Consider the following 12715-nt stretch of genomic DNA (forward strand, 5'->3'; position numbering starts at 1 on the left):
ATATTACTTTTCTTAAAGTATCTTCAGTTTCTGTAAGGTGGAAATATCTTGCAATGTTTATCTTGAAGGTGTTGCAATGTTTGCCAATTTTTATAACAATGCTTCTGTGATTAATTTTTATTAAATTTTTAATTTAGGCCAGAGATAACTAAGCAAGGATTTCATCAAGCAAGGATTTCCAGTGTATCTTCCAATCAGAAGTGCTAAAGATAGAGTTTACAGTGTTGTCACAACCATCAGTATTTTTCTTTATTTACAATTGCTTGAGGAATGAGATGTTTAGTTCATGAATTTTTTCATGCATTCTGTTATGACTCTAATGTGTTGTCATTCTAAGGGTGATTACGAGGCCAATGTGAGCATTACTTAAAGAAAACCAACATTTATAGTGATAAAAACCTTGTGGAAAAAATCAGCAGCTTTTCTTGATCCCTCTAGTGTTTGAAATTGAGTCTCAGAGGGCTTGTGAAGGATCCTCCTTATTGAAAGTGATCTCCTGGAGATTTTTACATACCTCAAGTAGTCCTGAGAACTCTGCTGAATTCCTAATGTACACATAGTGCATAATTACTTGCAAACCAACACATACTGAGCATTTCTGGCAGCTGACATTCCAAAATAATACAGAGTATAAGTTAAAAAAATAGAAAAAGCAATCTTTTAAAAGCATGTCTTTTCTGTTTACCATCCTTCATCAATATAAATGACACACAGAATTCTGTGGATATATCAAAAGTGTCTAGAATTTTCAGGAATCCACTATTTCTAAATTACAACTAAAGGTTCTGAGCACTATAAACAACTCAACTGATTCTGAAAAACCTTGGCCCACCCTTTCATGCTTTTGCATTTAGAACTGTCCAGTTTGCAGAGGAAATTATCTATACCTGGGAGCAGCTGAAAAAGAAACCAGGCATCTGACAAGCCAAAAATGATACACAACCTAAAGCACTGTTGCCTCCAGATTTCTTTGATAAACCAAAGTCTCCCTTTTTGCTTCCTGAGCCTCATATCATAATTGGCAATAACTACAACACCTTCTCAAAACACAAAAACTCATCAACTGCCAGCTCCCTGCTAATAAACTCATCCAGAACAACTTATTAAGACATAACCTTTAAGTGTGTGAGCAAACAATATGCAGTGAAAGCCTCAACACAAATATCTATAAAGCGAGATGAAGTATTAGGATTACTGCAGCTTTCTCTGAGCGAAGCCAAGCATATGGTGGTATAATGGAGCATGAATTTACAGCAGCAGAGATGTACGATATAGATTAAAGCTTCATCTGGGAGAACATACTGCGCAGCAAAAAAAAAAAAAAAAAAAAAAAAAAAAACCACAAAAACAAAATACCAAACAAACAAACCACCGCCCCCCCCCCCTAAAAAAAACCCCAAACAATTTTTTGTTTTATTTTCTGGTTTAACCATGATGAGCACCGAATACCGTTGTGTAGAACGAGGGCTCCCTCTGCTGCACACGAGGAAGGACAAACCAAATCCTGCCTTCTGAACCACTAAAAACTCTGAAAATCCCGAAATAGCCCTGATTTTCAATCGGTCTGAACATGCTTCTCAGGAGTTGCGAGGTTTTCAGGCAGGACGGATGGGCTCCTGTGATACATCTGGAGGATGCAACATGGAAAGATCCAAAGAAAATTAACTGAACTAATTTTGTCGGCATTTGCTGCAAGGGTTGTTAAATGAACAAGCACTTGACACACTTTGTTACTGTTTAAAACTAGACCAGAAATATTTGGTGAACACATCTTTATTATCCCTGTTTTGAGGGTGCTGTGGCTTATTCGTCCTGGCAGAGCAGCTTTTGGGGTTGTTTCTTCAGTTAAATTAAATCTTAAAGTACCAGTGGAAAACCTACGCACTGTAATAAGAGTATGAGTGACCAACACTAAAGGCTGAAATTGGAGGTGTGAAAGTTAGATTTTTAACGTGATTGAAGCTATTAAATGGGAGTGCCAGTAACACTTGCATTGCTATTTTGACGCGATTAGAGTGTCTTTGTACCCAGTCTGATGAAGGCCATTACTTTTGTCAACTTTTTGGGGGAGAGTGGGGTTTTTTTCTCTTTGATTTCAGCGACAGGGCCGTGGCTGAAGGTCAGTATGTCCTTTAGTCCCCACTGCGGACTGAAGTGCGGTGCAGGGCACTCAGCACAGGGAGGCACTTTTGGGGAGCCCCAAAAGCAGAGTAGACCTGAGGGTGGTGCCGCTCCCTGCTGCTCCCGTGGGATGATCCCCGAATCGCGTCTCCAAGGCTGCTTTTTAGAGGAAATCGGAGGGCCCGTGGCAGACACAGAGCCCAGGCCACTAGGCCATGGTGACATTTGTAGCAGTGGCTGGCACCGTCCCGTGCCCTCACACACAGCGCGCTCCGGGCCGGTTCGGTCCGTGCCCTCACACACAGCTCCCTCCGGGCCGGTTCGGTCCGTGCCCTCACACACAGCTCCCTCCGGGCCGGTTCGGTCCGTGCCCTCACACACAGCTCCCTCCGGGCCGGTTCGGTCCGTGCCCTCACACACAGCTCCCTCTGGGCCGGTTCGGTCCGTGCCCTCACACACAGCGCGCTCCGGGCCGGTTCGGTCCGTGCCCTCACACACAGCGCGCTCCGGGCCGGTTCGGTCCGTGCCCTCACACACAGCTCCCTCCGGGCCGGTTCGGTCCGTGCCCTCACACACAGCGCGCTCCGGGCCGGTTCGGTCCGTACCCTCAGGTTCGGTCCGTGCCCTCACACACAGCTCCCTCCGGGCCGGTTCGGTCCGTGCCCTCACACACAGCTCCCTCCGGGCCGGTTCGGTCCGTGCCCTCAGGTTCGGTCCGTGCCCTCACACACAGCGCGCTCCGGGCCGGTTCGGTCGGTACCCTCACACACAGCGCGCTCCGGGCCGGTTCGGTCCGTGCCCTCACACACACCGGGCCCGCACCGTCCCCCGCTCCTCACGCCGGCAGCTCCCAAAGGAGGGGCAGCTCAGGAAAGGCAAGGAGCTGCTGGAGAGGGTCCAGCAGAGACCACAAAGATGAGGAGGGTTCTGGAGCATCTCTGTGATGGACAGGGACTGTGAGATTTGCGTTTGGAGAAGAGCGAGAGGGATCTCATCAGCCCATACCAGAGTCTCCAGAGGACGGTGCCAGGCTCTGTTCAGCGGCGCCTGGCGACAGGGCGAGAAGCTATAGCTATAGCCGTGATCTGAAACACAGATTCCACATCAATATGAGGAAGAACTTCTTTGCACTGGGGTGGCAGAGCTGCCAGAGGGGTGTGGAGTTCCCCTCTCCGGACACGCGTCCCTGCGCCCCCTGCTCCGCTGACCCGCCCTGCTCGGGGGGGCTGAGGCATCGGCGGTGGATTGGCCTCGCCTGGCGCGGCGTGAGGGGCGGGGCAGCGCTCGGCGGTGGATTGGCAGCGCCTGGCGCGGGCGGACTCGGCCATGGCGGACGAGGAGCTGGAGGCGCTGCGGCAGCGGCGGCTGGGCGAGATCAGGGCCGAGCACGGGGTGAGGGACGGGGCACCGGGGTGAGGGACGGGGCACCGGGCCGAGCACGGGGTGAGGGACGGGGCATCGGGGCCGAGCACGGGGTGAGGGACGGGGCATCGGGGCCGAGCACGGGGTGAGGGACGGGGCACCGGGCCGAGCACGGGGTGAGGGACGGGGCATGGGGCCGAGCACGGGGTGAGGGACGGGGGCATCGGGGCCGAGCACGGGGCGAGGCAGCGGCCGACCCTCCGCCCGAAGCGCTTTCGGCGCCGCTCGGGGTCTGGAGGGGAAGAGGAGAGGCGTGTGTGTGACCGAGACCGGAGGACAGCGGGAGGAAGCCCGGCCGTGCCGGGGCTTTGCCTGCAAACAGCGCCGAGCGCAGCCCCGGCCCCGCCGCCGCCTCCCTCCGCTCCTGCCCTGGGAGGTTCGGCACACGAGCGTTCCTGCCCCGAACACTCACTGTTCCATGGATTGCCTTCCTCGCCTTTCCAGCCATCTCAGTTTTCAGAGCTGAAATGTTAGAATTCAGAATTTCAGAATTGTTAGGGCCGGAAGGAACTTCAGGAAATTATCCAGTCGAGCCTCTCACCAGGGCAGGGTGACCTGGAGCAGCTGACACAGGAGGTGTGCAGGTGGGTTTGGAATGTCTCCAGAGACAGAGACTCCACTCCCTCCCTGGGCAGCTGCTCCAGTGCTCTGCCACCCTCCGTGGAAAGAATTTCTTCCCCATGTTGAGGTAAAACTCGCGTTTTAGTTTATGGCCATTGCTCCTTGTCGTGCACTGGGCACCACTGAAAAGAGCTGGACACCACCCTCTGATACAGTCCATACATGGATTTATATGAAGTATCAGTTTTGTTGTTCCTGTGAAGGATCTAACCTGCCTCCAGCCAGCCCCATCTCCTGTCTCTGTGGTTTTCCATCCTGATTTCACACTTTTAATTGTTACCTGTAAAATCTGAGATGTTGCTTCCATATAGAGTTCAAGGGTTTTTTGGTTTTTTGTTACTTGTTTCTGAATAGTCACCAGTAATAGTGACTTGGAAGTTCGCCCCCTTTTGTTTTTCATATGTATTAGTTTTAATGCACTTAACTCTTGTAGAACATCCCTTATTAACTTTTCATTGGTTTCAGGACTTAAACTTGATGATACCTGTGGGTTCCTTCCAACTCAGATTATTCCATGATTCTGGGATTTCAGCTGCCATGCTGAGAATGTGTTACGTTTCATTTCACTCATCTTTAACTTGCTCAAATGGATTTAGAATGCTTTTGTCAGTTTTCTGGGCTTTGGAGAAGCCCATTATCCCAGACCTAAGGGGAAGGCCTCTTCCTGCCCCCAGCCACAGGAATCTGTGGATGGACCAGGAGCAGCTCACCCACTGTTGGCATGGCTGCGTTGAGGAGAGCAGAGGGCGGCACATTTATTGCTAGGGCAGCAGATTCCCGTTTCCAGGACCTCATCCATGGGCAGGCAGGTTTAGCAGGCAGGTTTATCTTCCATCAATGCTGCTGGAATATTTTAACTTTCTGTCCTGTGTGGAATGATTCTGGATTGTGATATTTTCTCTGGTCTCCTTCTTCAGGATCCTTCCGCTGATCCGTCGCAACAGGAAGCAAAGCAGAGGTATAAATGAGACTATTGAATTCTGGCCTTGCATCTAATAATTTTTAACCATTTACTCTTTTTTTTCCTTTTTTTTTTAATATTTAATTTCTTTAGAATGTTGCCCCACATTTGTTTTGTTGCTGGGAAAACCACCAAGAAAGGGATTGAAATGGATCAAAGTTTGGATGCAGGTGTGGCTCCCTTGCCATGACCATACTGCCTGAGCCCTGCTGGGTGGGAGGGCATGAGGAGAAAGCAGCAGCAGCTGATTTTTCCCGGGGGCTTGTCTGAGTTCAGTAACCTCGAGAGCTGCAGTGATACAGTCGGGTGCTCTGGGGAAGCATCATCCCTCCCACTGTCACAGAATCCTTGGCTCCTCAGGGGTGCTAGGAGTTAGTGATCTAAGTCTTGAATGCTAGCAGAACTCCTCCCAAACTAGTACTTTTGGGTTGGGTTTGGCTGTTATTGCAGGTGGAAGAGCCTTTCCCAGTTGATTTGATTTTTCTGGGAGACCTAATCCAGTTAAAAAGATGACACAAAATTATTTTTGTCGAAGCTCAGTGGGGGAAGCAGTGTTCAGTATTTGTGCTAATTTGGAAAATTGTAAACAAGTGTTTGAAGAGCTGACTTTGCACAGTCCAATTCTGTATCAACAAAAGTTTCATAAACTAAAGGTCCAGTTTTGCAGACACTTATAGCAAATATTTTAAATACATGGAGACTTAGTGAAATGTTCTAAATGAGCTTTGGTCTGCTTTTTGGAATTGCATGGGCATTTCCTTGTGCCTGCTCTACCATACTGCCTTGGGGTGAATTCACATGGATAAATGTAGGATCTAAAGGGTAGCACAGCTTTTTTCTCCTAAAATGTAACTATGAGCAGTGAGAAGGTGTAGGTATGAAACACCACCTTGATTTCTTGGAAGATGTTGCCAGCTATGTAACTTCAGCAATGGGAAATGGACATCCCCAGGACAGGAAATGCTGTAAATGTAAATGGAAGGTTTGAAGTGACCTCAAGAAGCCACTTACACAAATCAAAAGTCTTCCATAGTTTGCCGTTCTTTCCATGTTATTTTAGGTGCTTGAAATCCCACATTTAATGTGTGGTTCACTTTTCCTTACAGGGAAGCAGAGATAAGAAATACTATTTTAGCTCAAGTTCTTGATCAAGCAGCTCGTGCGAGATGTGAGTATCCAAGTAACCGCCTAATAAAAAATACTCATCTAAGTGACTCCTCAAAAGTGTGTTGTACAGAGGCCAGACTAGAAAAGTACTGTTGTTGCTGAGAAGATAAAACTTGCAGCTTTTCAGCTGGCAATATCAGTGATTAGAAGGGAGAGGCTAATGAGTATCTGAATTATGTTAATGTTTTGGATTTTATTTTAATTAGTAGGAGGAGTTACATGGAGAGTCAAAGTTGTTTAATCAGAAGCAAATATTTAAAAGTAAGAAATATAACTGTCTTGTACCTGGCATAAATGAAAATGCCTTTTTCAATTTATTTCACGACCCTGGCATGAATAAGATTGTTTCCTAGGGACACTTCTCACTTTTTTGTTACTAGTGAGGGTATTGCAGAATGTTCTAAACAGAAATGAACAGAGCCTGTTTTTGTTGCAGTAAGCAATTTAGCACTTGTGAAGCCAGACAAAGCAAAAGCGGTAGAGAATTATCTTATACAGATGGCAAGATTTGGACAGCTAGCTGGAAAGGTCAGTATATTTCCTAATTATTTCTCACCTATATTTGTTTCTAAACCAAATTCACTCTAAAAAAAGATGTTTATAATAGATGCAAGTTAAATTAGCTGTAAATAGCTCCTAAATTCCATCAAAAACCTTTTGTAAAAAAGGAAATTGTGATGCAGTTGTTTGATACTAAGCATCTTTCAGAGTGTATTTATCCACATTTTGTTTGACTTTCCTAGGTATCAGAACAAGGTTTGATAGAAATTCTTGAAAAAGTGAGTCAGCAAACAGAAAAGAAAACAACAGTGAAGGTGAGTTTTTTTTTCCTAGATGTAATGTTGTATGAAGCAGAGCAGCAGAATTGCACGTGTGGGACCAGTTCAGGCTGGAACTTTGTCCTTCCCTGCTGAGCGCTGGGGCTCCATCAGAGCAGTCCTGCACAGCTCCTGGGGCCAACGTGGTGTGGGGCAGCCTGGCCCAGCTCTGTCTGTGCACTGACAGGGCCTGGGGCAGGTGTTCTGCCCAGGCAGTGCCTTCATTGCCACGGGCATGGACTGGGAAAGGCTTGTGCCAGCCTGCATTTACATGACCCTTCAATTTTCACTTTATGTATTTCATTTTAGTTCAACAGAAGGAAAGTATTGGATTCGGATGAAGAGGATGATTATTAATACTACTGTAAGGCTGCCAAACAATAGCCTGGAAAAATGCTGTTAGCAGGCAGAATGCAAGATCTGAAAATGTTTACGCTTCTTGACTTTTTTTTATTATTATAATAAGGCCAACAAATAACTTGTAAAATAAATCTGAGAAGGGGGATTTTATAACTTAAAGTTTTGTAGTATAAGAGGCCTGAGCAGTGTGGGGTTCCCCGTGGCTTCATTAGCATGAATGTTTTGTTGCCCTTTCCTCACTGTAAGCTCTGCTTTCAGCCACTGCACACACTTAACTTGCTGTTATTGGAGATCGCAAGCACAGGAGCCAAGTGAGACAGGGAACAGCCACGCAGAATTAAAGTCTGTCCAGACTCTGTCACAGAAGTGTTAGAAAGGAGATTCCCTGAGCCCCTGAAGGATGCCTGTCCAGCCAGTCACCGGCTCTCAAGTCCTTACTGGAAATTTAAAAATGAAGGTATCTAAATAGAGTTTGGATCAGGGGATTCCTATCAGGCAGTCTGTGTAAAGATATGTTACCAGCAAACAGGTGAACTGTTCCCCTGTGAGTTCCTGGGCTTTCAAACAAAGCAAGTTAACTGTGTCATACACAGCACTGTTCAGACACTTGTCATTGTGTATTCTTACAACTACCTCCACTTTTATCCAAAGGCTGGAGTGTTTCTTACCTGGAAGAAAAAGACAGACCATTTCCCTAAACTCTGCAACTCCTGCATGCATAAAGTAAAACTGAACTTGTGCTGTACATTTATTCAAGAATATGGTTATGGAAATCAGTAGGATAAATACTGTAATGTGCTGACAAATTCTCCCACCACAACCCCCTTATCTGACATAATTTAACAGGATCGTGTATGATTCTAACTGCAGTGTTTTTTGGAACAGAATAAACTTGTTTTAAGTGAGCACTAGTGGGTGTGTTTTTCATCTTGTCTGAATGTAGGTAAAAATATTAAACAGTTGTTATTTTTGTTTCCTTTGGTTTAGACTGTGCATTTTGCTTCTCTGTGTTTGTAATTAGGATGCCTTAGCTTTAGTGATATCCTGAGTGTGCCAGATTTCTTCAGATTTACCACCCTTACTGAGTTTGAAGCCAAAGTTTGGTGAATTGACTTTTCTTATCTATATGGTTGAAAAATCTTAAGAATAATTTAGTTAAATGCATGCTACAATAAAACACAAGCAGAATTCTCACTCTGTAATTTGGAAATCAGATCTTAATATCTGGATTATTCTTGCTACAGGTAAGGACCAATTACTTGGGGTCATCTTTATAGTGTCACAAGAAGGAAAAACCTGTTTTACCTCTTTCCTTTTTTGTCTTTTGACTTGTAGTAACTGAACATCCTTTTATTTATAATGTGAATGCAGACCTAGAAAAGGAGGTTATGTAAAGATGCTCAGTTTCATTAACAGTTCTATTTTATACACCTCTGTGTATAAATCTGAAACCACATAACCTAATAAAGTTATCTGTAAATGTAGGAGGAAGGAAAGTCCAAGAGTAAACACAAGGTAAAGTCTCCAAATGCCTACAAAACCAAACAAGAAAATCTGTAATAGACTCAATGCTTGGACAAAAGCACTTAAAGAAAACAGCATTTTCAAGAGTTCTTTTACTCGTTTTTTCTTTCCATCATTTGGCACAAATCCAAGGCACATCAGAAAATCAGATGAACTCATAAATTATTAGAAAAATAAACACATTACCCTCAAATCCAAATGCCATTTGACATTTTACTTCTTAGATTAAAAAGTTATCTGAAAAACCCAGCACTCTTATCTTCCGGCTTTGTATTTTGCCAGGTAGTTTACTAATACCACAGTTAAAAGAAAGAGAATTATCTATACAAATAGTTCATGAAATAAAATGCAAGGTGCATGTGATGAGGCAAGAATAAAAAAAATTCTGCACTGAAAAACCTGGCTTGTGCTATTTACAGCTTGTCCTCCTATAACCAAACAGTAGAAAATGAACTTCCAAACTAAGCAGCCACTTGGTAGTTCCCTGTGAGCTTTCAGTTCTTCAGTGGTCTCCCCTGGTAATGGGGCAGGATTTGGCCTATTCCAGCCAGTGCTCACTGATGTGAGAAGTACCTTTCATAGTGGGAATTTCACCTTTTTAATAGCAGTCCAGAGCAGGCTCTGAAGCCGTTTTGTGTGTGGATGTTGCCCGGGATCAGAATCATGAATACTTGTGCATTTTTGCATTACTTCCTTTAGAGGAGGGAAAAAGCAACTCAAATGCATGCTACAATAAAACACAAGCAAGCACCTTGTGCTTACTTCTGCTTTTTTATTAGGCTGTGAACAGCAAGTCCAAAGTTTAGGTTTGTCAAGAGCTCCGCACTTTTTCCCCAGTATATTGGCTCCTCTGTAAGAACGTGATGTTGCAGCTCCAGTACAGGGGAGCATTGCTGAGATATTAGCAAGGATTGCATCCCCTCACATTAGTAATGCAGATGTTACGGACATTGTTTGTCCAGCTACTGAAATATACAGAAATATATACTATAATGGTTTGTAATGTTACAATAAAAATAGAGACATTTCAATTACCTCTGGCAATAAATACCTTGTTATCCAATATATCTTTTTATATATATAAATATATTTATATTTAATTCTCAATGTAGTGATAAAAACTGAAAATGCAAAAATTATTCAAAGACTTTTAAAACAAAGTGGGTGGCTGAAAAATACAATACAGGATTTCATTTGGTTTACTGTTACATAGAACTTTTTAATAAGTGCTGAATAGAATAGGAAAGTAATTTTGCTGTCTTCATCTCCCTTACATCCCTGTTAGTGAGATCAGTAATGATCTGGCTGTGTGGTCACCTCCTGCATGAACAGAGGAGTTGGGCCCCAGGGTGCCAGAACATTCCAGCTGTGCTGCAGAGCCTGTGCCTGCCCTGAACTGGCTGTGTGACATCTGAGCGCTGCTGAAATTCAGAGCACCGACCTCAGCTTCGGCCTTCCGCGCCCGCGCCGTGCCAGTCCCGGGAGCGCGGCACGGCGGGTCCGGCCGGGCTGCGGGAGCATCCCTCCCTGCCCGGGCTGCGGGAGCATCCCTCTCTGCCCTGGCTGCAGGAGCATCCCTCGCTGCCCGGGCTGCGGGAGCCTCCCTCGCTGCCCGGGCTGCGGGAGCATCCCTCGCTGCCCGGGCTGCGGGAGCATCCCTCGCTGCCCGGGCTGCGGGAGCATCCCTCATTGCCCGGGCTGCGGGAGCATCCCTCCCTGCCCGGGCTGCGGGAGCCTCCCTCGCTGCCCGGGCTGCGGGAGCATCCCTCCCTGCCCGGGCTGCGGGAGCATCCCTCACTGCCCGGGCTGCGGGAGCATCCCTCTCTGCCCAGGCTGCAGGAGCCTCCCTCACTGCCCGGGCTGCAGGAGCATCCCTCCCTGCCCGGGCTGCGGGAGCATCCCTCCCTGCCCGGGCTGCGGGAGCCTCCCTCACTGCCCGGGCTGCGGGAGCATCCCTCCCTGCCCGGGCTGCGGGAGCATCCCTCATTGCCCGGGCTGCGGGAGCCTCCCTCACTGCCCGGGCTGCAGGAGCATCCCTCGCTCCCCGGGCTGCGGGAGCCTCCCTCACTGCCCGGGCTGCAGGAGCATCCCTCCCTGCCCGGGCTGCGGGAGCCTCCCTCACTGCCCGGGCTGCGGGAGCATCCCTCATTGCCCGGGCTGCGGGAGCATCCCTCATTGCCCGGGCTGCGGGAGCATCCCTCATTGCCCGGGCTGCGGGAGCCTCCCTCACTGCCCGGGCTGCAGGAGCCTCCCTCGCTGCCCTGTGCTGGCAGCGGCACGGTGACCGTGTGTCTGCGCTGCGTTAACCTGCTCCTGTGAGGAGCCGCCGTGCCGTCATCATCTTCCACAAACTCACCGCTGCACCCCGAGACAGGCACCTCACCTGTGCTCTGCTCCAGCATTCCAACCGATTTTAGTTTGCTTTTATCAAAGCTTTTAATAGCCATCTGTGAGGGGAGAGAAATGGTATGTTAAAAGCATTATCTATTATATTATATATCTCTTCATTAAGAAGGAAAATTAATATATTATTTCTTGAACATTATTATCACATGAATTTCATGACACTGAGAACACAGTCAAGATTAGCATACTTTGTAAGAGAGTAATTATATTTGGGCTACATATGAGAAAACAAGAAGCCAGCCTGCCCCAGGCTACACACACATCAGTACCAGACCTGAGAACAACAGACATTCCAAAACTTATTTTCACCTCACTATCCCATCAGCATCCCAACTCTAGTTCTAAACACCGTTTGTAGTGCAAGTCTCAATGCACTTGAAATTAACAGCCATTTCTTTTTACTATTAAGAAAAGTGGAAGTAGTAACAGACAGGGTCACCCAGGGATTGCTGAAGGCAAAGGCAGTTTTCCCTGCTTCCAGAGGTCACCTGTCAGGGAAGAGACACCCACCCTCCCCACCCCTTAGTTCCTCTTTCTCGTTCTTCCAAATATTCGTATCTTCCATTTCCACACCTGCTCCTGTTTCTGCTGTACAGAGTGGGTGCCTGGCCTGGATTACTGGCCACTCTGCAAATGTTAAAATAACCAGAAGAAATAAAGATAATGCAAGCATGCTAATGACAGATCTAAGACAAGAACAAAAGGAGAAAGTAGCTTTTTTACTGAAATAATGCCAACAATCTCTAAAAAGCTGCAGACAGAGGTTATTTAAATCCACATTTAAATCCACTAACAATTCAGAGCTGTATGGACTCATGAATTAGTTCAGCCACAGCTGTATGAACTCACAACCACAGAACAGGGCTGGAGTGCTCTGTATCAGGGTCACATACTAGTTTTCTGACACCTGTGTACTGAAATGACATACTGCCTTCTGTGATCCACAGTTATAAAATGTAAATCCCAAGTTATATAGTGAAATATTATCATTTAGAAAGAATTATTAAAATATTACAGCTTTATAGAATTAATATTCTCAAGGCTTTTGGCAAATAGTCTTCTAAGGGCTGTAGGAAAAGGAAGAGTATCTCATTTTCCAGAAGGACATGAGCTGCAGAGTCTGCATTTCCATAGCTGTGCCAGATGGGCAGCTGCTGGACTAACCTGGTACAAACTGTTTCGTTTCGGACAGATAATTTTTCTCTGATTCAGTGTTCTGAAATGGCCCAGCAGAAGATGCAATGAGAGTCAAAGCCAGTGTAAAGGAGGCAGAACGAGCACAAGCTCTGGGGAAGGCAGCATCCAGCAGCTGGTG

The 12715-nt window shown here is 46.5% G+C and overlaps 2 protein-coding genes across 8 annotated transcripts in view; one reads left to right on the forward strand and one right to left on the reverse strand.

Moving 5' to 3' along the window:
- Positions 1-3422: 3422 nt before the first annotated feature.
- PDCD5 (programmed cell death 5) lies at positions 3423-8375 on the forward strand. Of its 2 annotated transcripts, none has more exon segments than NM_001245383.2 (6): positions 3423-3513; positions 5082-5122; positions 6232-6293; positions 6729-6820; positions 7036-7107; positions 7420-8372. In NM_001245383.2, coding segments are annotated over 6 exon segments (381 nt in total). In that variant the 5' UTR covers positions 3423-3447; the 3' UTR covers positions 7468-8372.
- Positions 8376-9068: 693 nt separating this feature from the next.
- ANKRD27 (ankyrin repeat domain 27) overlaps positions 9069-12715 on the reverse strand; it is a 54644-nt gene continuing 50997 nt past the window's right edge. For all 6 annotated transcript variants that reach the window (XM_030282566.4, XM_072934514.1, XM_030282567.4 and 3 more), the window contains one exon: positions 9069-11441. In XM_030282566.4, coding sequence (XP_030138426.4) covers positions 10437-11441 — 1005 coding nt within the window. In that variant the 3' untranslated portion in view covers positions 9069-10436. The remainder of the gene's footprint in view (positions 11442-12715) is intronic.

The sequence above is a fragment of the Taeniopygia guttata genome, chromosome 11 (genome assembly GCF_048771995.1).
Source record: "Taeniopygia guttata chromosome 11, bTaeGut7.mat, whole genome shotgun sequence".
Classification (NCBI taxonomy): Eukaryota; Metazoa; Chordata; class Aves; order Passeriformes; family Estrildidae; genus Taeniopygia; species Taeniopygia guttata.

Bases quoted from the DNA above. Each gene is read 5' to 3' on its own strand.
- PDCD5 (XM_072934195.1), top strand. From the start codon at position 4,139: ATGTCTCCAGAGACAGAGACTCCACTCCCTCCCTGGGCAGCTGCTCCA. The intron at 6,294-6,728 runs GTGAGTATCCAA...TTTTTGTTGCAG, and splicing joins TCAAGCAGCTCGTGCGAGAT to TAAGCAATTTAGCACTTGTG. The intron at 6,821-7,035 runs GTCAGTATATTT...TGACTTTCCTAG, and splicing joins TTGGACAGCTAGCTGGAAAG to GTATCAGAACAAGGTTTGAT.